This window comes from Hippocampus guttulatus, chromosome 7 (assembly GCF_054856545.1).
Source record: "Hippocampus guttulatus isolate MCC_2025c chromosome 7, RoL_Hgut_1.0, whole genome shotgun sequence".
NCBI lineage: Eukaryota > Metazoa > Chordata > Actinopteri > Syngnathiformes > Syngnathidae > Hippocampus > Hippocampus guttulatus.
Window position 1 is genome coordinate 5,656,805 of NC_141267.1, and position 25,328 is coordinate 5,682,132.

Below are 25,328 nucleotides of genomic sequence, written 5' to 3' on the forward strand. Positions count from 1 at the left end.
ACGTGTTTCTTTTGTCACAGGCATCTTCTTCTGAGTTCTTATCGGCATTTGTGAGTCACGTCTTAAGAAGGCTCCCTCAGAAAAATGGATTTAGCATGCTGACTCCATATAGAATTGGTGAAACTTTCTTCAACTGTGCTTTGATTTTTGAACCTAACATGCATGTTTTTGGAATGTGTGAGCACCTGGAGAAAAACCGAACGCAAAACAAACCTTGTGATACTGCAAGTGCAGTACAAGTATCTGATTTGACTATCTGCAGCTTTTATGCGAAGGTTTCCAAACTGTCTCAACAAAGAATTCAACAGCACATGTGGTCCAAAAGAATCCAATTGTGTTATTATGTTGCATGATTTTTACAGAGCAAAAGCAACGACTCATTTAACTGGCTTTTTATAAAGCTACAGTGGTACCTTGACTTATGGATAATACTGAGTTAATGTATGAGTAAACAAAGTTATGAGCAAGGCCAGGGAACGAACTAAACCTATAAGGTCGCACTCTGAGCCAGAGAGAAGACCCGTACCTGTGTGAGTTGACCTGTAGCACAGGTTTGTAGAGCTGAGGAATTTTTCTGTTGATGAGCGGCTGGAGCGCCTCCTTCAGGCGGTGATAGTTCCTCTCAAGCTCCCTCTGATACTCCTTCTGGTCAGGACCGATCAAACTCTTGTTCTTACGCAGAGCATCTTCACACCTGCGACGAAGGTTAGTCCAAATGCACCATTTATAACGAGAACTCTGTGCTGTTAACCCACAGGGACAAGAGGCCAAACGATTTTATTGATCATTCCATCCGTTCCTACTGACCCGTTACTGCACGCGTGCCATGATGAGCAACAGCCATAACGGAACCAAACGTGAATGAAAATAAATGAGATGCGAGACAAGACCAAGTTTGTCAGAAGAAAATTGCACAGGGAGGCAGGGACGCACTTTTGCAGCGTGCTAAGCTGCAGAAACATCACTATGGTAGCTTGCGCGTACCGTTAGCTTCTCCTGCTTGCTTCTCTCGCTACCAGAGAACAAAGTCCTTGTGTGTTTTACATACTTGGCCATTAATGATGATTCTGATTAGAAAATGGATGGATGGATGGCTGAATGGACATATTGTGATACTGTACTTGTCAATTTTTGCATCTACAGTGAAACTCCTCTACAACGAAACCTACATGGGCGAAAATATCCCCTAGTGTGAAAAAATCTTCATGTATGAACACCATTCCCACTTTACTGCCCGCCACACAACGAAAAAAAAAAAACGGTTGCGTTATACAGTACGAAATCTTTTTCTCTGCTCTTGCCTCGCGACGACATTCACTTCAACGAAATCTAATCCAACAGCGACCTCTACTGCTTCGTTCAGAAAGGCAACAGCAAACCACACTGGTTTACACATGCGCAGTAGTCCAGGAAGTATTTGTTTTTGTTCGTTTCAGACGCAGCAAGAACGTTGCATTGCTAAAATGGCTACAAAAGGGACCTTTGGATGTCAAGCAGCTAAGACAAGAAGAGCTCTGACGCTGGAAGAGAGAGGGTAAAAGTGATCAAAATGAAAGACGGAGGAAGCAAAATAAAAGACATATTCCAAGAAATTGATGTCAGTGAAAGTGAATGCTGATCATAAATTTCGCAATTTATTTCCCGCCCGTTGTGAAACATTTCTTGCTGCAAACATGATTTCGTTGTAGATGAGTTTCAATGTATAAACTGTATCTGGACATCATGACAAGGAATGGCTAATATGAGTTGGCAGTTGTTTTGTTTTTCTGCATTTTTTGGGGGTCGTGGGGGGGTTAAATAGAATTAGGCACTTGGATCTGTGATGTGAAAATATCTACCTCTTTGTGAAGTCCTTGAAGCACAGACGTAGCTTATTGTGGTGTCTGTACAGTTTTGGGTCACTGGGGATTTCGGACAGGAACACCTGCGCAACCTCCAAAGGACCCTGGACAATACATACAAATGACACTTATTTCAAAATGTTTAAGAAGCCATTACCTTTTTTTTTTAAATTCATTTGATCAAATATCTTTTTGAGCACATTAAAAGTTCACCTGGTTGACAGTGGTGCCCACTGAGCCCTGCAAGACCATCTGCAGCATCTTGGCATCAGAAGGGTCCTGGTGGGTAGCAAAGGCAAGTTCTTGCGTCTTCTTCTGCATGTCCTCGATGGCCACTTCAATGGGAGTGGAAATAATCTGGGAAAAAAGGGAGGCATAAAGAGACAGCGTTGTTCATACCACTGGACACACAATGTGATTGGCGCTAACGGCGTGGTCTCCCACCATCTACCATCTTGTCCGATTTACCTCCTCTTTGTGGACAATGTTGATGCGTGTCTTGATGTAAGGGAAGGCGTGGGAGGTGGTCAGGATGGTCTTGCGTTTGAACTGCTCGTGCAGGTCCCCGTGGGCCCGCCCATCCAACGTAAAGGGGGTACAGTAGACGAAACGACGCAAGTTGTAGTTCTTGTCAAAGTAGGTGATGCGGTCCTTCATCTCATAAGTGTCAAAGTAGGGCTCCACGTAAGTGATCTGGATGAAGGCCTGGAGAACGACGGACGAGTTCATTTTGCGTTTTACTGAATGGATGAATGAGGTGAAGAGTGTCAAACACTAACCTTATTTGGATCAAGTTTGCACTTGTCTACCGGGTTGGAGTCCTTAATGACTTCGACTTGATCTTCTCCAAACTGGTCTCCGTAAAAACCCTAAAAACAAAACCCCCAAAAAGTATTAAAATCAATCAAGTCCTTTAATCATTCGTGGACAACTTCAACCTTTGTTCTTAAATGAAACACTTTGGATGGAAGTACTGAACCGCCTCCTGGAACATGATCACTCAACAAGTGGCCTATGGACTTAAAAAATAATGAATAAGTGCATTCAAGTGGTACACCTGCCTAATTTAATGAGGTCTTATCAGACTATACTTATCTATGTTGCTCCAGAAAGTATTCAAAGCGCTTCACTTTTTCCACACTAAGTTACAGCCTTATTCCAAAATGGAGCCACCGCCGGCCCTCATAATTTTACAAACAACACCTAACAATGACAACGCAAATCAATTTCTCAATTGATTTGATTTCTCAATCAATTCTGTGTCTTCACCTCACCTCCAGTCTGTGAGATATTTCCGCCAACTTGGTGATAGCTGGCTCTTTGTACACAAACTCCTGCTCATCCAAGTCACCAAATTTGGAACCATAAAACCCAACTCGAAAGTATGTTCCAAACATCCTCTTCCCATCCTGTCGACAAGAGACAAGAGAGAAAATGTGTAAGTGCAACATAAACAGGAATGCAACTTACATCACAACACGTTTCTGTTGATTCCCAATGCTCAGCAAAAGTGTTAAGTCCTCCAAGGAGTCAACAGTGACTCTACGGATCCCATTACGCGCACAACAGGGGAAAACTACAGAACAACCAAGTTACAATGGGTTGAAGTTTTTGTATTTGTGACATGAATTCCATCCTTTCATCCATTTTCTGACCCGCTTATCTAAAAATTTGAATCCACGGTTCCTGATCCAAAAAGGGAAAATCCCCCCCCTTGTGCAAATGTGATCCATCTTGGATGAATTTCTCCATTGTGAGATGAATAAAGGTGTTCTTATCTTATAACACATGCCAACTGACGCCTCACTGGAATTTAGAAAGATTTGAAACAAATAATACATTGCTATGAGATAAATAACTAGCTCCTCAAGATTTAGAAGATACATTTGAAATTGTGACTCGCTACCATTTACCGTAATGTCCGGACATAGAGCGCACCTGATTATAAGCCACACCCACTACATTTTTAAAGGCGAAACCATGTTATACAATTATATATAATTCGCACTTGTCTATAAGCTTCAACGTTTAAGAACATACCTTAACTTTTCTTTTACTACGCAGTAAAACAGCACTCACATGGTTGGTTTGAGAAAAAAAAGGCACCGTTCCCGGTCGACTAATTCTTGTTTTAAAATGAAAAAATAAATCATCGCTTGCCAGAATATTCAATCAACCATTCCTTCATTAGGCTTTCCATCATTTACGCTTTCATGTCAACTTTCACAACAATGTTTTTGGGGAGGTTTTCTTTTGGCATATGTAACCAGGGGAACAATACAATGACTCGTTTAATAAAGGAGCATTTAAAAGGAGCATTGAATAATCTCGTGGCAAATCTCGTGAGACTTGGACCTGCTTGTTCAGACCTGATGTATCTGCACTTGGCATTGTAACCCGGCTGATATTAAGTGTAAAATATCGTCTTTTGGAAGTTTGAACGGTGTGGCACAGTGAGTCGTGTGGACAGCTGTGAAGCAGCGGAGATTAGTTGTTTTCCGCATGTTTCGGGCACATTCAATGTGTCGGAAGGTGCTCACAAGCCACTACCGTTGTCTATTTTTGTATACTTTTCTGTTTATTAGTCCTATTTTACATACCTCAGTCTTTTATTTTATTAATGCTGCACATTTTCTATGTTCACTCGGGAATAAAGCCTTCATTAAAATTATTTTAAGGCGCACCTAAAAGTATTCAATTTTCTCAAAAGCCGACAGTGAGTCTTGTAATTCGATGCACCTAATATATGATGTTAAAGTCTCTTTATATTCCCGACTGAGTTGTTTCCCTGTTAAGTAGTCTTATGCCATCTAGTGGTGATTATTAGCAACTATTTTGTGAGCTCTGCACAGCCATTATGAAATTAAGATAATAATAATACATTTAATAACAAAAGCATAGTTAATGATTGACTAAATGAAGGAAGGAGACAAGCAAGACTTCTAAGGATATTTAGCCTCTTGTTGATGTGATCCTTTTTGTTTGATCAATTGTCTGCAGAACCTTTGTCTTTTGTTTATTGTTTTGTAATGCCATTTGTATTTATATGTTTCATGTCCGTGTTTGTGACTAGTTCTAATGGCTTTGTTCCAGCTGCAGCGGTTGTGAAGGCTCTATATGAATAAAGCTGCATTGCATTGTATTCCCTTAGCATAGCTTTATCTAGTGGATGCATATCACAACCGCAGTCATGATTGTATCTTCTATTCCAGTGTTTTTCAATCTTTTTCAAGCCAAGGCACATTTCTCTAATTGAAAAAATCCCGCGGCACACCACTGCCTGAAAATGTGAAAAATTATTATTTTAACAATCAAGTGTTATATTGTTACTAGAAGCGTTTTTTTTTTAACATTGAAAATTAACGCAATGTTATTATTACACATTGAATAGGAATCAAATCAACATCAATCCAATATTTGGTGCATTTGTTTTAATGGCAAGTAAAATAGAATCAATTCGAACTTTTAACTTGCTCAGGGTCGGATTTTTTTTTTCTGAGTGACAGCCGTTTCTTTTTCTCCCGGTCGTTTGTGCTCTCCTCGAAAAAGAAAATATCTCACCCAGTTTTCACTGCTTGTTCTTCTATTTGCACATACTGCAACAGCCATTCCAACTTGAAAGAACCGCAGTTCATTCTTATTTTGGTTTGGGGAGTCGACGTATCACGTTCACTGCCCGGTCGTTTCGCCATGATAAAGGATTAGCATGAGTGTCACTTATCGCCGCGGCACTGTTATTGTTATCGAGCAGAAAACATGCGAAAGTACTGTGGATGCCGTGATTGGCTGTACAGTGATCCCTCGCTACTTCGCGGTTCGTTTATCGCGGGTTCAGTGCATCGCGGATTTTTTCAAACATATTAAAAAATCAAAATAAAAAATTATTATTATTATTTTTTTTTTACATATACATGGAGTACAGTACTGGATATGTTGCTCTATGTGACTCGCTGTTGTTTTGCAGCTTCTCGCTGCAAAACAATTTGTTTTTAACCTGTTTATGTTAATTGGCCGCTACTTTGCGGATTTTCGTTTATCGCTGGTGGTTTTGGTCCCCATTAACCGCGATAAATGAGGGATTACTGTATAGCGTCATTGCATCGTATCGTGTGATTGGCTGGACACCTGTCACTCACTGAATTACACAGCAAATTGACACAGAAAAAAAAGTGCGCTGGATAGGTTTTCTTGTGCGATGAGTGTGTGCGCAGTTGTGCATCTCAGAGGGAATATTGGTGCCGTTGCATTTCCAGTAAACGTAAATCTAAATGAAATATACCTTTCATTGTTTTCCCTCGCGTCGGAAACTTCGCTTGTCTCAAAGCATAAGGTAATTTCCTATCTGCTGCTGCTCCCTACCGGTATGGAAGAGTACTACATGATTACTCTTCCATGCGATCGACCGCACAGGCATACACATATTGTATAATTTTCAACGGCACATCTGACAATATTTCGCGGCACTGGCACAGGGTTTGAAAAACACTGTTCTATACTATGCGCCTTCTAATGCAGTGCGCCCTATATATGAAAACCGTTTTAAAATAGGCCACTCATTGAAGATGTATCTTATACTCTGAAAAAACTAACAGTGCGGAAAACACGGTATTTAGTAATAGTTTTAAATTAAAAGGTTCAGCAACAGGGAGATTTTTTTTCTCGGAAATGGCATAGCTATAAATGACAGCATATCGTAAAATCTGTATTGCTCAAGCTTTTATAGGTCCAAATTAAATAACCCCACAGCCCCCCAAAAAAATGAAAATCTCATAAATCTGATGTGCTAGGAAAAATAAAGGATTTTTTTTGAATCAGTGTCAAAATAACATTTAGGGACACAAAGCCATCTCGGATTAAAATTTGCTGTTAGGGTAAATGAATTGTGAGAAGCCCCAAAAACAAAAAACAAAAAAAACAACCAAAAAAAAAAACTTACCACAAGTAACAATTAAGTAAAGTGGGAAGGAGGGATCGGGAACCAGGAAAATCAAAAAGGAGAAAACAGAACAAATTTTAATGAGAATTAACTTCCTCCAAAATGTTTTCAAAACAACACAAATTAACACTGGGGTTAGCATGAGCACCAACATTTTTTTAAGAACACGAACAGATTGTGGAGGAACTAAATGAACCATGCAAAGGTAGACGGATACAAGGAAAAACAAAACAAAACAAAAAAAAAACTATAAATAAATAAATGAGGTGAGAAAAAAAGCTCCACAATTTCAAAACATTTCATGCACTGTTTTGTGCAGTTCCTGAAGAAACAAGTGCTCTGTCCATGCAACAAACCAGGAAACAAAGTAATGAATGGTTATTAAAAATCATTTCAGATCAAACAAATCAAACCAGAATAAACAGGGATCGATTTAGTTGAAACCAATGAAAAGGGAGGCGGGGATAAGAATCATATAAAAATTGACAAGAGATTAGCGAGCGCTTTAGACAATCATTGGGAGTCATTTGATAATCTCAAACTTCAAACCGATGCCAGTTTGCATCATGAAAAGTCTAAAGTCAATTATGAATGAGAAACATGGTGGTTAAACCAGAGAGGGTGACATCAAGCCACTGCACTGAAATCGAGCCCTGGGTGGATAGACAAGACGTGGAGTTGTCAGCCAAATATCTATGTTCTGGCCGGCACCTCGGATGGAGAGAGGATGAAGACAAGGAGAGTGCGCATGTGATGCATTCAGAGACTTTTAGTGTCAAACACTGTGGCTCCCATGCACACAGCCGGTTAACGGTGTCACATTAAAAAAAAGCCCCCCCCTCGCACGTAGAGAAGGGAGAGGTGAGAGGGAAAACAAGGGTTTTGCTGCCAGTGCAGCAAGTGTCCTTGATTGCAGCAGACATTCAATGTTGTCTGCAGATGTTAATGGACTAGACGGACTGTATGTGAAAAGCAAAGCGAGAAACAGAACATCTGTGGCTAGCAAATGAAATGAGTGTGAACACAAATAAAACTGTCAAAACAAATAAATAAATATTATGGAAACAATAGTCGAGCAGGGCCAAGCAGGAACCATTTAACCACCTACCTCCCAGCCAGTACTCTGTGTAAAAGAGAACACAGGACACGTGAACCACATCACACTCACAACCCCGATCGATGTACAGTAACACTCAACATGTTCAGTGACATTACAGCAACAAAAGGGCACTTGCTACTGATTCCAGGCCAAATCCCTTAAAACATACAAGGCAAACTTTCCCAGCACAGGGTAATTCATGCGAGAAATCTGCAAAAGTAGCGCTTGAAATATGGTGCAGTATAATACCATATTGGCCCGAATATACTGTAAGACGTTGTTTTTTGCACTGAAATACAGTGAAACTCCTCTAGAACGAAACCTACATGGGCGGAAATACCCCCTGATGTGAAAAAATCTTCATGCATTAACACAATTCCCATTCTCCTGCCCCCCATACGACGAAAACCCCCCTGTTGCGTTATACAAAATCATTTTCTCTGCTCCAGCCTCGCGAAGACATTCACTACAACAAAGTCTTATCCAACAGCGACCTCTACTGGTTCGTTCGGAAACGGCAACAGCAACCACCACACTGGTTTACATAGTGATCGATGTTTATTTCGGCCACAGCTGCGAGTTTCCTGGACTCAACATACTCATAGCTGCTCTGATATTGGCTTACCGAGCTTCATCCTGGCCTCTGATTGGCCAAGAGGGACCTCACTGTTTATGTGTGTAGATACTGAAGCTAGCTAGCCCCGTAGCATCCGATTAGCTGCTCAGAGTAAATTGCTTATGGCTTGACGGACATTCAAATAAACGAACGTTTCCTCGAATACTTTACTTGTTATCATGCTAAAACAGCCACGGGACGCTTCGTAGTCCTCGATGACCAGAATACAAGATGTGGGTTATGATATTGATTCATTTCTTCTAGCAGCAGTCATTAATGTAGCTTCATCAAGAAATTGATGTAAGTGAAAATGAATGCTGATCGTAAATTTCACAATTTCGTTCCCTTTTTTCTTTCTACACTGACAATATGAAGTGTCAAATAAGTGTGTGCTCATACTTATGCAGTATTGGAATAAAAATAGAGTACACATACGTTTGTGTGTGCGTGTACACATACGTTTGTGTGTTTGGGTGTGTGTGAATGTGTGTGTGCTTACATCTGAGATCAAATTTGCTAAAGTGAAGAACCCCCTGTTGTGAAAAAATTCTTGCTGCAAACATGATTTCGTTGTAGAGGAGTTTCACTGTAAGACTAAAAAAGTGAGGGTCGTCTTATATTCGGGGTCTAGACATTATACCCATTCACGACGCTAGATGGCGCCAGATATCAATGAAGCGAATGCTGAACTTGACTCCCCAGGCCAAAGTGAACCCCTGCCACGAAGAATAAAAATAAAAATAGCGGTAGCATGAAGAAGAAAAATAAAAATAGCAGTAAGAAGGAAAAGAGAAGAAAATAATAGAAGAGGTAACAGAAAATGGAGAAACGTAGCGACAATCTGGAGAAAGGTGGATCCAAGATCGGCCAGGTTAACCGGCAGCTGAGGAGAAGTTATGATGTAATTTACATTTCAAAAACTAGAAGCCATTCATTTACGAATGTGATTGCACTTTAGTTTATATATTTAAATGTTCAGATATTAAGATTTGAATGAGGCAAAATAAAATGTTTTTTTTCTAAAATATATTGTTATAATCATTTGTTTCAGATGTACTGTAATTATTTTCTGTATAAAAATTCATTTGGTGTTCAAAAAATCTTTTTTCAAACTTGAGTCTTGAAAAAGAGGGGGTCGTCTTATAATCAGGGCCGTCTTATATTTGGGCCAATACGGTAATCCATTCCTGCAATAAAACTCCCCTAATATGCATTATAATGTCTTGTATTCGATACCAATGATCTGAAACAGGTACTTGCCTATATAGGCAGAGAAAAATATCAGGAACGTCTTTCTGCCTAAAGCCACATATTACGGGATATTGAAGCTACATTAATGACTGCTGCTAGAAGAAATGAATCAATATCATAACCCACATCTTGTTGTATTCTGAACTCACTTAATCCAGCAGTACTTCTGAATATAACAACAAAGTGTGGGGGGAAATGAGAGTGAGAAAAAGAAGTGTTGAACCCGAGATGTTGAGTTTTTTTTTTAAAAGGCATTCATTCTGTCAAGGATAAAATCTGTACAATATGTATCTTGTCAATTTAAATATGAACTCAGAACGTCACTCTGGGAAAAAGTGCACATATGTTGGCATAAAACAAATAGCAGGTCGCATCTATTAAAGCTGTATACAGTCGGTGTGTGGATGACATTATTGTATCATACATATTTACCTGATGGACAATTTTGCCAAAGGCTTCCTGTAGTTTACCATGAATGGTGGCTAACTTCTTTGCATCTCTGTTGGCTTCATGGACGGGGATCAGTACCTTGTACACTTCATTCACAGCCTCGTACATGCCAGCCTAATAGGAAAAAACAGTAATAATCGAAGAATGTTCAATCAGGATTTGGGATTAAAAAAATGTCAATTCAGAACGGAACCACTTGTATGTTAACATATTCAAAGCATTCGCACCAAAGAGAATGATGAAGCAGCTTGCTCCAAGAGTCCCACAAGCCCCAGCTCTGTAAAATATTTTCCCGAGCAGATGCCTTCCTCATCTGGTGACACCACATCGTCCGAGACGGCAGATTCCTCCAGCACGTTGGATGAAATATTCTACAAGCAAAAACACACATAAATGCACAAACTGGAAAAAAATCGGGATCCTGTACAGAACATACATTGCATCGAGCATGCAAAAAATGTTGCTTGATGTCCTAACCTGGAAGGTCACGCAGCCCACAGGTAGATACTTGCGGTCCTCTAACATGCTCAGATATTCCGCTACCAAGGCAGCACTGTGCACTAAACACTGAGCAGCTTCAGCATGGTTGTTCCTCTCAGAGTGTTTTCCGGCCATATTCTGGAGCCAAGTAAGCCGCAAGTCTGGTGACGTCTGGTAACCCTTTGCAATCCTGCCGATGGAAATGGATGCGGTCATCAAAATGCCGTATTTTCACAACCAAGAGGCAAACTCTAAAGCAAAATGTTGAAGGAGCCATATTGGACAATAAATAAATAAATACAAATGCCAAAAGCCGCAAAAAAACAAAAGCCTTCTATTAGCCTTGTAATGAAGGCAACACATGCTGTATGTATCTATATTAGCCTACTATCAAAATGACTAAGTTGGCTACAAATACTACATTTTTCCCTGCACTGTATTTTGTAGAACAGGGGTTCCTAACCTTTTTTGACTGAAAATCTACTTTTCGATCAACCAACCTTCCCCGATCGACCCGTTACCGCACAAGCGCGCACTTACACACACGTGCCTACCTATCTTCGTCGAGACCAGATGCGGAGGCATTCAACACATGTTTGCAGGGTGTTTACTACTTAGCTCACGTGTAACGTTTTAAAATGCTTCAGATCAGCCTTCCAGATTCCCATTCTTTGCCAGTACCCTCGGTGAATTGTACATGAAAGGACGTTGTTTTTTTGTTTGTTTTTTGCAACAGCCACCTGCCTGCCATCCCGCCCTGCAAATAGAAACGTGTGTCGCAGACTATAATGCAAATCTTCGTCGACAGAAATGTTGAAATGTAATATTTACTCGACATATTTTTACAGCATTGGAAAATGTCAAGAATGTTTGTCCTCCTACAGAAACCATATTCAAACCTAAAATATATTTTCACTCCCCATCTTTTTCCATTTTCAAACATTTTAAAAAGCTCCAGGGAGCCACTAGGCGGCGCTAAAGAGCTGCATGCGGCTCCGGAGCCGCGTGTTGCCGACCCCCGGTCTAAAGGGACGCCTAATAATGTGGGGCGTCTTGTGTATGCACCGAGTTTCAAATTCTGTGAATGGTGTTGTGTGACTTTGACGAGCGCTGCGCGTGACTAATCTTGGGCGGACATGTTGCTTATATAGAGGAAAGGCGAACGTAACTGAGGACAGCATGCAGACGTTCAAGTGGGAAGAGTTGTGTGAAAGAGGAAACTAAAGGCATGGCTCCGGTATGTGTAAAAAAATGCAGGGATGTGCATTCTGCTCAACCTCATTTTGACTAAGGACGCCTGAAAATGGCCTGTACGAAGAGACACGTTTACGAAGCACAGGTTGAACTGCATGCTATCAGCTATGTGGAGGATCAAGGGAATCGAGTAGCCATGAGAGCATTCAAGATGAACTAATGCATGGTGCTGGTGCTTTTGTTTTATGAAACAGTGCCATCGATCCATTTGGGCAAGGACGACATTGGTGCAGCAACATCTGGCGGATTACAAGGTAAAGCTGTCCATCTTCTGCTCCTACTGCAGTGCAATGTTCTGCATTGCATTAAATAATGATTCATTGTTGGAGATTTTAATCCTTTCTTATGCCGCTATGCCGGCCTCACTTGGCTTCCATTACCAACTGTTTGCTTGGGCCACGGCAAGTGATGAGGGACAAGCCTACTTTTCATTTTAACACACAACAAAGGAACAAACTACACAAACAACTCCGAGACAGTCTAGTCTCCTACAAAAGGAAAGATGATGTTTGGGGACTATCCCCCCACCCCCTCCTGTTCTAGTTGAGATGGTATAACCCAGTGGTTCTCAATTATTTTCTGTCATGCCTCCCCCAAGAAGAAGAAAACATCTCACGCCCCCCCTCGTGACTATAAATACCTGTAGTATCATTTGTTTATAAAATTGTTATAAGTACACCTCTGCATAACACTGTATCCTTGTATAAGAGAATAAAAAATGGACCAACTTACAACAAAGAATAGCTTTATTAACTGTAACAGAAAAGAAAAAGTGCATCTGAAATTCAAAAATTCTAAAGTAAAATTAAATATTTACTATAAATATTTTTTGACGGACCATGTCAAACCATACGATACTGAATAATACAATTACCGGTAGATAAAATCAATAAATAACAATGCATTCAAACTGATGAACAACATTAACTAAGGAGAACAATCTTAAAAAACCTTTAACCTGCAAAGCAAAAATATATAAAATAACTTGTGCAGATTTGTTTTTTTGTTTTTTTTTCAAAAATGATGTCTGGATTAATGGCTACAAATAGCAGTCACAAAACGGGATGATTGTTGGCAATATTCGGCACGTTTTCTCTGAAAAAAAAATAAAAACTATTTTATCAACTGGATTGGGGTGTAATGTCTTTAACTCGTTCACTCCCAAAGACGTATTTAAACGTCTTTTCAGACTTGGTCCAGAATTGGCTGGTACTGAATGAGTTAAGTGACGCCTTAATTCATTTGGCTTCATGCTGTCCGCTGTCTTTCCTCCCACCGTAGTCACAGTGAAGCCAAGCGCCACATATGCTTCGTCATATTTACTCGTCTTCGCTTTCGGTAGACCTCTCTTCTCCATGTCTCTCTCTCCGCCTGTTGACTTCGTGTCTACGCTTCATGCTCATACTGTGTGCCGTGTGCAAAGCGCGCATGCTCAGTGCGAACAAAACACCGAGCGAATGCTCCCTGCGCACTCTGCCAAGGTGAGCGCCACTGCCCCCTAATGTAGTCGAGGTGCAGTTGCACTTTATTCTAGGACAGTAAAAACAAATCAAAATAAAAAAGCATGTTCCCCGAGGCCAAACGCACCCCCCCCCCCGACGGAACCTCGCGCCCCCTCGTGCCCCACTATTTGAGAACCACTGGTATAACCCAAGGTAAGGCAAGGTGCCGCTTGCTACTGTTATTGCCAGCCATCACGCCTTGTGTCGATATTAGACAAACACATGACGGAAGTACAACAGAGCACGAAAGCAATGCATTCTCGCCGTATGTAATCAATTCTTCTCATGCGTAGCGAGGCTACTCCCCCCCGCAAACGAGCATTTGCTCTGGAGCAAATTGTAGCGTTCACACGTACCATTTTACATCGGTACTGCCCCGCAAAAGAGCATTTTCTCCGGAGCAAATTTAACCCACCTCAGGTAGGTGGTTACTCCGGAGCAGATTTTTAAACCACCTCCCTGAAAATTTGCTCCGGAGTAAGCTGTTTTCAGGGGCTACACCGGTGTAATTTTGCATGTGTGACCGCTCTACTGGGGTAGCACCGGCGCAGCACCGGAGCAAATGTTGCCGTGTGAACACCCCTTAAGACTGGGAGGGAGCGCCGCGCAAGTTACGCCACAATTTGTGAATGGGCTGTGGATGCTTGGGCTAATGCAGGGGTGTCCAAAGTCGGTCCTCAAGGGCCGCTGTCTTGCCTGTTTTTCAGCTCTCCCAGGAGACATGCACCTGATTCAAATAATCAGGAATGTTCTAATGCTGGTTCAGAGCTGGATGATGAGCTGATCATCTGAATCAGGTGTGTTGCAGCCGAGAGAGATGGAAAACAGGCAAGAAAGCGGCCCTCCAGGCCCGGAGCTGGACATGCCTGGGTTAACGTGTCTGCTTGCACTGTTGTTCGAGCTTGTGCAAAAGACAATTATTATTTCTGAGTAGCCGCACGGCAACGAGACTGACCCTGACAAAGACGCAAAGAAACCGGGCGTGTTTGATGGAGAACTTGCCCAGCTGTTCATTTCGGATCCAGAAGATGAGGACTTTGACAGATTTGTGGAGATGGATTAATCCAAAAATAACATGAGTACATTGTCCTTGAATAAAGTACAACCGAACTACGTTTTGCACCCACTGCATTTTTAAAAACATACGGGAGAGTGCATGCATGCTACCGTATTTTTTAAGCTAGCGTACGTTTTAATATGGAGCGCCGTACAGTTGTGAAAATACGGTACTGGTAAGGACAAAAAAGATTTTCTTGATCATTCATCAGCTTTGTACAGTACCTGTACATGAGATCAATTAGCATCTCAGGGTCTTCCTGGTGTTCCTTCATCTTGACCGTGTCAGACAGAATCATGTGCAAGTTAAAAACAAGGTCTTGCACCTAGAAAAAAAGAGTGAGGGCATTGAAACTTGTGCATAGATTAAGTCAAGGCCCGGGGGCCCAGGTCTGGCCTGCCACATCATGTTATGTGGACCGCGAAAGCAAATCAAGCATGTCAAGTTCCATGATGTTTGCTAAAGTCTGAACCAAAATTTCAAATTGTAATGTAATCCACAATAACAGTCATTATTTTTGACTTCTGGATTAAAAAATAGTTATCCATCAATTTGTTGTGCGCTGTGTATGTAATCTGCGGATGTGATTAAACATTATACGGCTTCTCAAATTTCATAATGGCCCTCCAAGGGAAACCGTAACTACAATGTGGCCCAGGACAAAAATGAATTTGACACCCCTGATCTAAGGTTTACCGAAGCACAAATAATAAACGAAATATCATTTGTCTTTTTAAACTGGAATGAATGGCTTTGACTATTGGACAATATATTCAGTACCTGGTCTGGAAAAGTTGTTTCCCGAAGCTCGAGGTCCTCCTCTGCATAAGTAAGGATGGTCTTCAAAGAGCGACGCAGGAACTCCTCATTAAAATTCTGGGATGTTCCCACCAATGATGAAAGAGACATCGTCACCTGCATCTTCACCCTTGCAAAATTCTAAAAATGAAAAAGAAAAACAATCAGGAGCAGCATGAGGAAAAGAATGCTTTATCAAGACAACTGTAATGTCAGACGTTGAGTGGCTTAATAGCTAGCAGACAAAACAAGCGTTAAATAACACAACCGAGAAAGGCCTATCAAAAATCAATTCATCATCAAAGGTGTCTATCCATCAAGTAAAAACTCGACAGCAACCAATGACTTGCTGGCTTGTGCTCACGTTGCCAATCTCAAAGTTCTGCCTCATGAGGAGGTAGAGTGATGCGCTGGCGTGGGCCCTGATGGTGCTTATACTGCTACTGCAGCTCCTTAGCAGTCGTAAGCACAGGTCAGCACACTGCTCTGTCTCCTCTTCAAACAGCAGTTCAGGAAACTAAAAAAAGGCAGATAGAAAGCCACATTGACAAAATCTAAGACCAAAACACGATTGTACACAAATGATGTAACTGCGAAATAAAGATAGTCCACCTTTGACACAAGTGCTCGCTGTGTAGCAAAACAGTGCTGAAGGTAGAGGGCGCTTTGATTACAGGCCATACTGTGAAGCAACACTTTCAGCACCCCACCGAGGATACTCTCTTTGGACTCTGTCACCGATACGGTCTAGAGAAACAGAGAGATAGAGATACATCAACAGTTACTGGCTAACAACATAACACAATAACTATCCACACACAGCCACAATATTAGGCACACAATCCAATCCAAGAGCTGCTTCATACACTAAAATAATAGGCGCATTTCTCTGACAATATCAGATTAAATTGATCCGTATCCTTATTTTTGGTAGCATCTCTGCATAAAATCATGTTCACTCACAAACCTGCACAATGATCTCCAAAGTATCAAGAATGACCAAGTTGGCCTCTGTCGCAAGGTTACCGTCAATAAGTGCTTCATGCTCCAACTCTGCTCTTGTCCTACAATCACATAAACAGAAAGCCGTTCCAGGATTTTAGTTTTACATCAAAGGGAACGTTATGGGAGATTCCAATCTCCACCACCCGTGGTCGAGCCAATTTTTGCAGTGCAGTATTGACTTTTTACACGAGCTGTTTGTCTTCATGCTTTCATGTGCTGTTGGAGGTCTGAGAGGTGTAAAGGTCAAATTCCATTTAATTGAAGGCCATAAGAGGACATAGTTGATTTTACAATGATCAAAGGACAGATGGACTTCTACTGTGTGGTTTAAACTTTACCAGTTGCACCGAAAATTTATTTTTGCCAGATTTGTGGTTACATGTGCTTCAAATAATTATTGCGGGACCGACCTCATTGAGCACTGCCATGATGGCTATATGTGAACAGTAACACACTCTCATAAGTGTTCTTTTCAGACCAAATCACAATTTGGTGAATTGCAAAAATCATCAATGTACGTCCAATTGTTCATAAAATGACAATAGACACTTATTTGTAAATAGTTTGAAACTTTATAACTCCAGAGCGCTTTAAAGTTGAATATCTGTATTCACGTGGATCAAAATGTATTGTAATAATGAAATAAGATTTCTCGTCTCCCCCATGTTAGTCTTGTCTGTGTTCCTCTGAACGCGTTGTAACTGGGAAGCACATTCTTTGTGTCTTTCCTGCATCCATAGCCAATAAATTTGATTCTGATAAAATATTTCAAAAGGACCCAAGTCACCCCATGTTGATATAAATACACACATACAGCCAGTCTAAAGAGTTATGATGTTAAAGCATTTTTTCCGGGGGCTCTAGACAACATACAAACACATTTAAATTGAATGCATACATACTGCAAGATTAGCTGGCTATAAATTACTGAGGCAACTAAATATATTTGCTTTGGCAGAAAAAGAAAATGGATGGCAAACAGCTTTGCTCTGCTACGGGAAGAATGAAAACACGCCACCCTCAGTCTAAAAATAAGCAACACACATTACAGACTCAGCCACCACCAAATCAAACAAGCACAATGTTATTGGGACGTCAGGAAAGGAAATGAGTTTCTTGGGCATCCATGTGCACGTGCAACTTACAAAAGTCTAACCAATTAAGTAGAGGTGCTAACAGCAGATACTGTATATCCTGATCAATGTCATGTGACACCAGTGTTCCCTGCATAAGTATTCAGAGTAAATATTATTTGAAGAATTTTCAGTTAATGCTATCCAATAAAATTGCCCTAAATCAACCGTAAAATGAGTAAAATCCCATTTCAGCTCTTATATCCTGTTCATCTTGAGCACTTACTCTATATAGTAACTTAATACAAGTGCACGTTGCACCAAATCACTAATTTTGAAGGCTTTTTTTTTTCCAGTTAGGAATTGATGGTTGAAGAAACTGTGAATTTATTGTACGTGTGTTTCAAAATGTTCTGGTTGGCAACCTAAACTCAAATAACATCCACGACAACTGCAAGTACTTCCACATGCAAATGAACACATTGCTCAAGGAACTTGAGAAAACGGACTCAAAAGAGCACACAGCAAATGTGCGACGTACAATACCTGTGTGATCTGTGACTCCTACATGAACACAGAGCGACATACAAATAATTAAGTGAAAAGAACACAGGACCCAAATGTAACAGTTGAAGAAAAGTTCCAAACTACAGAAACAAGTTTCTATCTAACAAAGACTACAGGTGCTGTACAAAGCGAGAATGCATTGCATTACGGCTTCATTTGTTCAAAAGGACTGTGGAATAAATACTTTGGCTGTGTAGCTCGCCTTGTTGTTGAAGACAGTTACTGATGGAATAGGCATTAACAAAATGTATTAAGAAAAGAACCTACTTGTCTAATCTCTCACTGTTCTGTCTCCAGTGGGTCATGTCTTTTCTCCAGCGCAGATTCTCCTGGCTGCCAAAGGCACTGCCTGAAGGACTACGCTCTGGGAACGAACAAGAAAGGCAGATTGATTTGCTTTATTCACCAGGAGAGTACAAAAATAAGTTTTGGTTGAAGTTGTTTTGACAGCCATGATTTAATTTACAGCCATGAGGACACATGAATGGTTTATGTCAGGGGTGCCCATTATGTCGATCGCCATCGACCAGTAGATCAAGGACTAGTCCCAAGTCGGTCCGAGGTGGAGAGGAAAAAAAAAATTGTGTCTCTGCGCATGTTAGTAATATATTTTTTGTGTTAATGCACACTGTACCCTAATCATTCAGTCAGTCTCACATTCACAAAAAGTATTTTAAAAAAACAAAATAAAATAAAGCAGGTCATCTTTGACCTACGGTGACGTGTGACTGCGTCACCGGAAGTTGTGAGCACTCAGCAGTCTGCAGTTGCAGCTTGTGATCCGAGTTGTTGCGCTATGCAATCCGAGTTGTTGCGCTATATCTTTTATCGTTATCATTATTCTCATTCAGAGTTTGTTTTGTACAATTCACGGGGGGCACAGGCAAAGAATGGGAATCTGGAGGGCCGAGAGAAGCATTTTGAAACGGTACACGTGAGCTACGATCGTTAACAGGTTGCCAAAGTGCGTCGTGTGCCTCAGCGTCAGGCTGTGGCTCATCATGGCATGCGTGTGTACGTGCATGCGGGTCGATCACGGTAGGTTGGTTGATCGAAAAGTAGATCTTCGGTCAAAAAGGTTTGGGCACCCCTGGTTTATGTGATACATTGTGGCATTTTACAGTATTAACCACATTTACATTACAGTTTGGAATTACAAACTTTTTGTCAAGCTACCTGAACCAATCATCAGAAGGTATGAAGGCAGCAATGTGAGCACTATGCCAGCAACATATGTAGGATTTCTGCTGCACAGTGTGAAATTGAATAACTGCTAATTAATTCAATCAAGTCGAAAAACACAGCATGGTACAGTGCTTTGTGTCAACATCCACCTTCAACAAAACACTGTCACACAATGTCACAGCACAAAATTGTGAAATGCACACAATCCTATTGCTAAAGTTCCCCCCCGCCCCTGCACAGAGCGTGTTGTGAGCCCACCTAGCTGCCCACGGCTGCGTCGCACCATCTCCTGCCTGGCACCGATGCTCCCCAGGATGGCCTCTTCCAGCTTGGCCTTCATGTCTTTCGACTTTTTGAAAGTCAGACTGTTCATGCGCTCAAATGCTTTCTTCCCCTGCATGGTGAACACAACATGGGCCTTGTATCCATGAAGTAGAGGGTGAGTGGGTGGCAAAAGAGAAAATGGCAGCAAAGTCATTTGTAGCACAGCACTCAGGAAGCAGAGAAAGTTGAACGGCGTGAAAGCATGCAACGTGCAAAGTGACAGGCACATATTAATCAAATATAAATCATTCTGAAAGAGGAAGAAAGGTAGCCAAAGTACATAAGGTTGGATTGACACTAGGGTCAAAGTGACCAATTTCAATGTAATGCTTATATCCATTTATTTTTTTCTTTCTAGGTAACGCATATCACATCAGTGCGTTTACATTTAGGGATCACCTTAGACAACCTGCTTGCATAGATGCCAGAAATGTTCATGAACAACAACACCAGTGTCAGCAACAACATGCAGGTTTAAATGATCATCACCACCCATCCCTCAGATTAAAAGGGCAGCCAATTAAATCTCTGTTTTTACAAGCATTGCTTGGGTGAGCAGTGCAAGTTGTACAAAGAATTGACCTGGATGTCACTATTTTACACAGGCTAGTCACAGTAAAAACCAAGCGCAAAATAAATCAATCATAAATGTGTTGAATATGACACGCGTTCAAATACTGGTAACAAAAGCATATGGCGGAGATTAACATCCCTCTAACGGTTAGAGGGGTGGGCAAACTACGGCCCGCGGGCCGGGTCCGGCCCATTGGTCTTTTTAATCCGGCCCGCCGAAGATTGGTGCGCAATTAAGGGTTGATTGCATTCATTTCGTTTGGACTTATAATGACAGGTATTTCAACACCAGGTGGCGCAGTTACTTCAAGTTGCAGAGCACAGGGAGGGAGGGGAAGACGAAGAAAGAGGGAGAGAGTAATGACCATGGAAGGGAAAGTGGATATGTATCTGATTAAACGAAGCGGGTAACAAAGTACGAAACATTCAGGAGACGCCTGGAGTCGGAAAGACTCAAATCTACGAGACTTTGAAAAACAAGGAAGCGATTCTTACTCAGTCCGATTCTGGCAATTTCCATGCTCAGAGTGAATTGCTTGTGGCTCGAGTAAATGAACATTTCCTAGAATGGTTTGATTGTTATCATGTTAAAAACTTTCCGCAAACTGGACCGCTAATAAGAGTCGGAGAGCAGTCAAATGTGTAGAGCGTGAACAACAGGGGGCTCAGTACACATCCTTGAGGAGAACCGGTGCTGAGTGTGATGGTGGAGGGGAATGTTACATTATTACTGGCATACAAAGACATTGTGCTATCTTCTTTATTTTCTATTTCTATTTCTAACTTTTGGCCCGGCCCTCCACAATATTTTCTGCTTCTCATTTGGCCCCCCCGGGAAAATAATTGCCCACCCCTGCTCTAACCTCATTAAATAAATGCATTGTGCTGTGCAATGCATTCTGGGAACCAGAGATATGCAAAATAGGTCAATATAACACGTCCGTAAGGAGGCCTTAAAGCTTACCATGCGTTCCATGGGAATGGACATCACAACCCACCTGCTAAAACTAGCTTGCTTCAATTCTATAAAGTTGCCTTTTATTATTCTCTTTGTGTGATGTTGGCTCTCTTTATTTTGTTGTGCCCAATGTTTACTCCTTTATTTTTTTTAAAGAGTCTGAGTGTCCAAAATAGCGCACTATAAATCGGACGTATTCTTTTCAATAGATATGCACTGCCCGATCGCAGTGGCATTGCTGAGCTGGACTGCGTTGCATAAGGGCCGTTGAAGCGTGCTTTTGGAACAAATAGCTTGCCGATCACGGATGTGTCGGTGGCTCCGATTATCATTAGCATCGAGTTTCATTGTGCTCAGCGCACTTGAAGGCCTTTGATTGCCGCAAAGAGTTTCACAATGGGTGGATGGTCGCTGTCTGGGTCTGTACCAGACTTTTAGGTTTGATCAGTGTTGTTTCTCCACAATCAGTCTTGTATTTCCTTATTTATTCATTTTATTTACAACAGTCAACATACAATACTACAGTCTTGATTCAACATTCTTCTTCGTGGTTTTTATAATACATTTACATTTTTGTTCTTCTGCTGTTGATTCATGGATGTCATTATGTGGGCGCCACCCAGTGTTCAAACTGAGACATTGACAGAGTATAGCTGATCTGTCCGTTGATGGCGCGGTCAAATTAGCAGATCATTTTCATTCACATTTGTGGGAGGATCGGAGGATCTCTGATTGTGTGCGCCTATTTCTCTTTACCTCCGAATTGTGCTCCTTGTGGGAAATTGTGTCATTTAACCCATATTGTGTGAATCCAACCTAATGTGCAGAGGAAGCAATGTTATCTCACCTTGTATTCAAAGCAAGAAACACAGAGGTAGAGGAGATCTAACAGGCGGTTCAGCTGTGAGACTGAGAGATCGGTGAACCACTTCTGCAACACCAGCTCATCTGCATTTTTAAGCACCCACAGCAGACAGATGAGCAGACTGCGACTTGACTCGGCCGAGAAGCTTCCGTGCTGACGATTCGCCTGGTGAAACAGGTCAAGAGAAGTACAGGACAAAATGGCAAAATGTGGGGAAAAAAAATGGAGAATGATGTAAATAACAACCAATAGATTATTATGATTATGTGCCAGGAAATAAAGAATTTGCGAGAACTAAACATCACATCCTATTTTACAGGCATAATGTAAATTCCCTCAACTTTGTGGGACTAATGGAGCTTATTTTTAGGCATAATCAATCATCAATGCTACTTCGGTAACTATACTGCCACCGGCAGGCTGTGTGCGTACCAGAGGGGGCAGCACAGCAACGTGTGTACTATATGCTGCCTATATCGATTACCTGCGAATTCAACAAGAAGCTGCTTGGTCGGGACATTGGCGAGGTAGTGGTGGTGCCAGCTATGGCCATGGCAACAGTCTGATTAATCATGTTGTTTCCCTCTGCCTCAGCATCATCCCCATTGCTGCAGACAGTGGTGCCCTGCGCGCCACCTGATCGACCCCACTGGTTGAGGGACTCTAAGTGAAGCGGAAGAAAGTTCAGAAAGGAAGAGAAAAATATGACTGAATGACAAATCACATTGCTCAACAGCAAATTTTAATCACAGATGGTTTCATGTGTCACTAAATGTATTTTTGATGATGTAATAGGTAAAAATGGCAAAAGTAACATAAGGTTGGTGCATTAGAGAGAAGCTAAAAAGAGATGAGGGTTTGGGGAACATCTCTGTATCTTTGTTTAACCCACAGGAGTTAAAGCTGGGGGGCGGGGGGAAAGTCGGAAAAAAGAAAAAAAAGGAACAGCAAGAATTGAATGCAGTAACATTTAGGTAAAATTCAAATCTCAAACACATGAGCTTGAAGTGGACAGTTCTCCAAAATCTAACACTCAACTCGTGCCAAAGTGTTCTGTTTTAGACAATAAGTTGCCATTATGCTTCAATTAGTACCTGTGAAGTCATGGAGCTGTGGCAGGGTCTCCATGACGATGCCAATCAAAGGAAGGTACAGCATAGCAACTCGGGCTTTGACCTCTGGATCTGCATAGCGTGGGTCAGAGTCATGGCTGGACAATAGGTTGTGGACAACACTAACCACTTTTTTATGCAAGCCAAACATCCTAGGAAAAAGAAGAAAAACAGGTTGGACAAGAATAGAAAAACAGAACATATGCGATTTGATAAAGGTTGAGACTGTACAGTACTGTTCCCATTTGCTGTTTTTTTTTTGGGGGGGGGAGGGGGGTAGAAGCATATAGGTCAGGGGTGGGCAAACTACGGCCTACGGGCCGGATCCGGCCCGTTGGTCTTTTTAATCCAGCCCGCCGAAGATTGGTGCGCAATTAAGGTTTGATTGCATTAATTTCGTTTGGACTTGTAATGACAGGTATTTCAACACCAGGTGGCGCAGTTACTTCAAGTTGCAGAGCACAGGGAGGGAGGGGAAGACGAAGAAAGAGGGAGAGAGTAATGACCATGGAAGGGAAAGTGGATATGTATCTGATTAAACGAAGCGGGTAACAAAGTACGAAACATTCAGGAGACGCCTGGAGTCGGAAAGACTCAAATCTACGAGACTTTGAAAAACAAGGAAGCGATTCTTACTCAGTCCGATTCTGGCAATTTCCATGCTCAGAGTGAATTGCTTGTGGCTCGAGTAAATGAACATATTTCCTAGAATGGTTTAATTGTTATCATGTTAAAAACTTTCCGCAAACTGGACCGCTAATAAGAGAGGTGGCGAGTTCCATAGCGCTAGCTATGAGCATCGAAGACTTCGAAGCGTCCCGAGGTTGGCTTCAAAAGTTCGTTGCGCGACATCAGCTGAGCAATGCTGTCATGTGTGGTGATCGAGACAAGGTAAAGTTAGAGACAGTGAGTGAGAGGAAAGAAAAGCCACAAGGTCTCTTACTCGTCTCATTTTGTAGCAAATAGTCCTATTTCTAACTTTTGGCCCGGCCCTCCACAATATTTTCTGCTTCTCATTTGGCCCCCCCGGGAAAATAATTGCCCACCCCTGATATAGGTTTATCTCAGTGTATACTCTCATTCAGACAAAAAGCAGATGAATTGCATTTTTTGGAGTATACTTTGTTTTGTTCACACTGGCATCTTTTCACAGAACCAAGTATGGAAAGTAAATGATGTCATATAGATATAAACATGCAACCCATTTGATTATTTCCATCATAAGAATGCAGTTTGCTAGGTGATACGGTATGTGCAAATGCATTAAGTTGGTGGTATTTTTCACCAGCTGAGGTATCATGAAGCACTTCTACCACGTGTAAGGTTAAGATCCTCTGTTGCCCACACAGAGAAACTATATGCCATGAAACTGTAGTGTTGTCCTCGTGCTTTCTAATTAACACTAGTAGGTGTAATTGGTCCACACAGCATTCACATTTCAAGTGCACTGACCAGAACCAGTTATTCTGCAAGCAGACCCACGAGTCTCAACCGGACTCCAATTCACACGCGATCAAACTGAATCAACATGTCCAGTGTGAAGACACCATCAGCTCAACCCCTAAAATGACCCCACCACTTAGGATATTCGTATCCCTGAAACAGTATTTTCTCATCAGCCACGCAAGCTTTTTTTTTTTTTTTTTTTGAGTCAGCAAATTCTAATATGTGATGTGTGAAACATACTAACCCCTCATTGTCTGGGTCAAGTATCACAGACAGTTCTGACAGTACCAGCCCAGCCATAAAGTGTTGCTCCCTGAAGGGCACGGACAGTTCAAACATGTTTGCTATTTTTTGGTCCTGAACATGTGTGGAGAACCCAGAGCTCTGTGAAAAGAGAAAGAAGAGTCACACATGTTACACGCAAATGACAGAAACACCTCCGCTGTTCATGTAGAGCTGTGAGTCTACAGTTCCTCTTTTAAATATTTAAAAGTAAATACATTAATTCTACGTCCTTTGATTTTATATAATTTGTGTCAAATTTGCAAATCTGACCTGTGAAGTTGCTGAAGAGACAGACGGTGATGGGGAAGCAGGTGGTGTGAGCAAGCCGCAAGGCAGGTTGAGGGTGACATAGTGTTCATGACTGCAAACTATTCTCAAGAAATCCAGCCTGAGAGACTCTAATGTCGGGTTTTGCAGAGCATAAACCTTTGTGGAAACCTGTTGCGAGGCAAGGCGTGGCAGTATATTAAACCAACTTCAGAAAAAATACATTCAAAGGTCATGAGGGCCTGAGATCTTTTATTAGGTTAACTCAATTTAGAAACTTTCAACACTGAATACACTTTAAATGTATCAAATACTGAAAACCACATGGTCTATTTGCCTCCAATTTATTTTGAAGACATTTTATTATGAGACATTCAATGCATC

At 41.4% G+C, this 25,328-nt stretch overlaps 1 protein-coding gene across 15 annotated transcripts in view; it reads right to left on the minus strand.

The window, feature by feature from the left end:
- Positions 1-25,328, minus strand: part of dock7 (dedicator of cytokinesis 7) — a 62,014-nt gene that overhangs the window by 830 nt on the left and 35,856 nt on the right. For 4 of the 15 annotated variants that reach the window (XM_086115043.1, XM_086115055.1, XM_086115051.1 and 1 more), the window contains 23 exons: positions 24,948-25,115; positions 24,637-24,776; positions 22,929-23,098; positions 22,319-22,497; positions 21,817-21,999; positions 19,373-19,532; positions 18,197-18,293; positions 17,909-17,926; positions 16,252-16,348; positions 15,897-16,031; positions 15,649-15,801; positions 15,267-15,425; positions 14,711-14,811; positions 10,671-10,863; positions 10,421-10,564; positions 10,176-10,307; positions 7,886-7,900; positions 3,116-3,241; positions 2,621-2,710; positions 2,310-2,546; positions 2,055-2,198; positions 1,839-1,945; positions 527-694 (listed from right to left, as the gene is read on the minus strand). In XM_086115043.1, coding sequence (XP_085971169.1) covers positions 527-694; positions 1,839-1,945; positions 2,055-2,198; positions 2,310-2,546; positions 2,621-2,710; positions 3,116-3,241; positions 7,886-7,900; positions 10,176-10,307; positions 10,421-10,564; positions 10,671-10,863; positions 14,711-14,811; positions 15,267-15,425; positions 15,649-15,801; positions 15,897-16,031; positions 16,252-16,348; positions 17,909-17,926; positions 18,197-18,293; positions 19,373-19,532; positions 21,817-21,999; positions 22,319-22,497; positions 22,929-23,098; positions 24,637-24,776; positions 24,948-25,115 — 3,116 coding nt within the window. Of the gene's footprint in view, positions 1-526; positions 695-1,838; positions 1,946-2,054; positions 2,199-2,309; positions 2,547-2,620; positions 2,711-3,115; positions 3,251-7,885; positions 7,901-10,175; positions 10,308-10,420; positions 10,565-10,670; positions 10,864-14,710; positions 14,812-15,266; positions 15,426-15,648; positions 15,802-15,896; positions 16,032-16,251; positions 16,349-17,908; positions 17,927-18,196; positions 18,294-19,372; positions 19,533-21,816; positions 22,000-22,318; positions 22,498-22,928; positions 23,099-24,636; positions 24,777-24,947; positions 25,116-25,328 lie in introns of all 15 variants that reach the window. The other 11 variants (XM_086115052.1, XM_086115047.1, XM_086115045.1 and 8 more) reach the window with 6 other exon arrangements.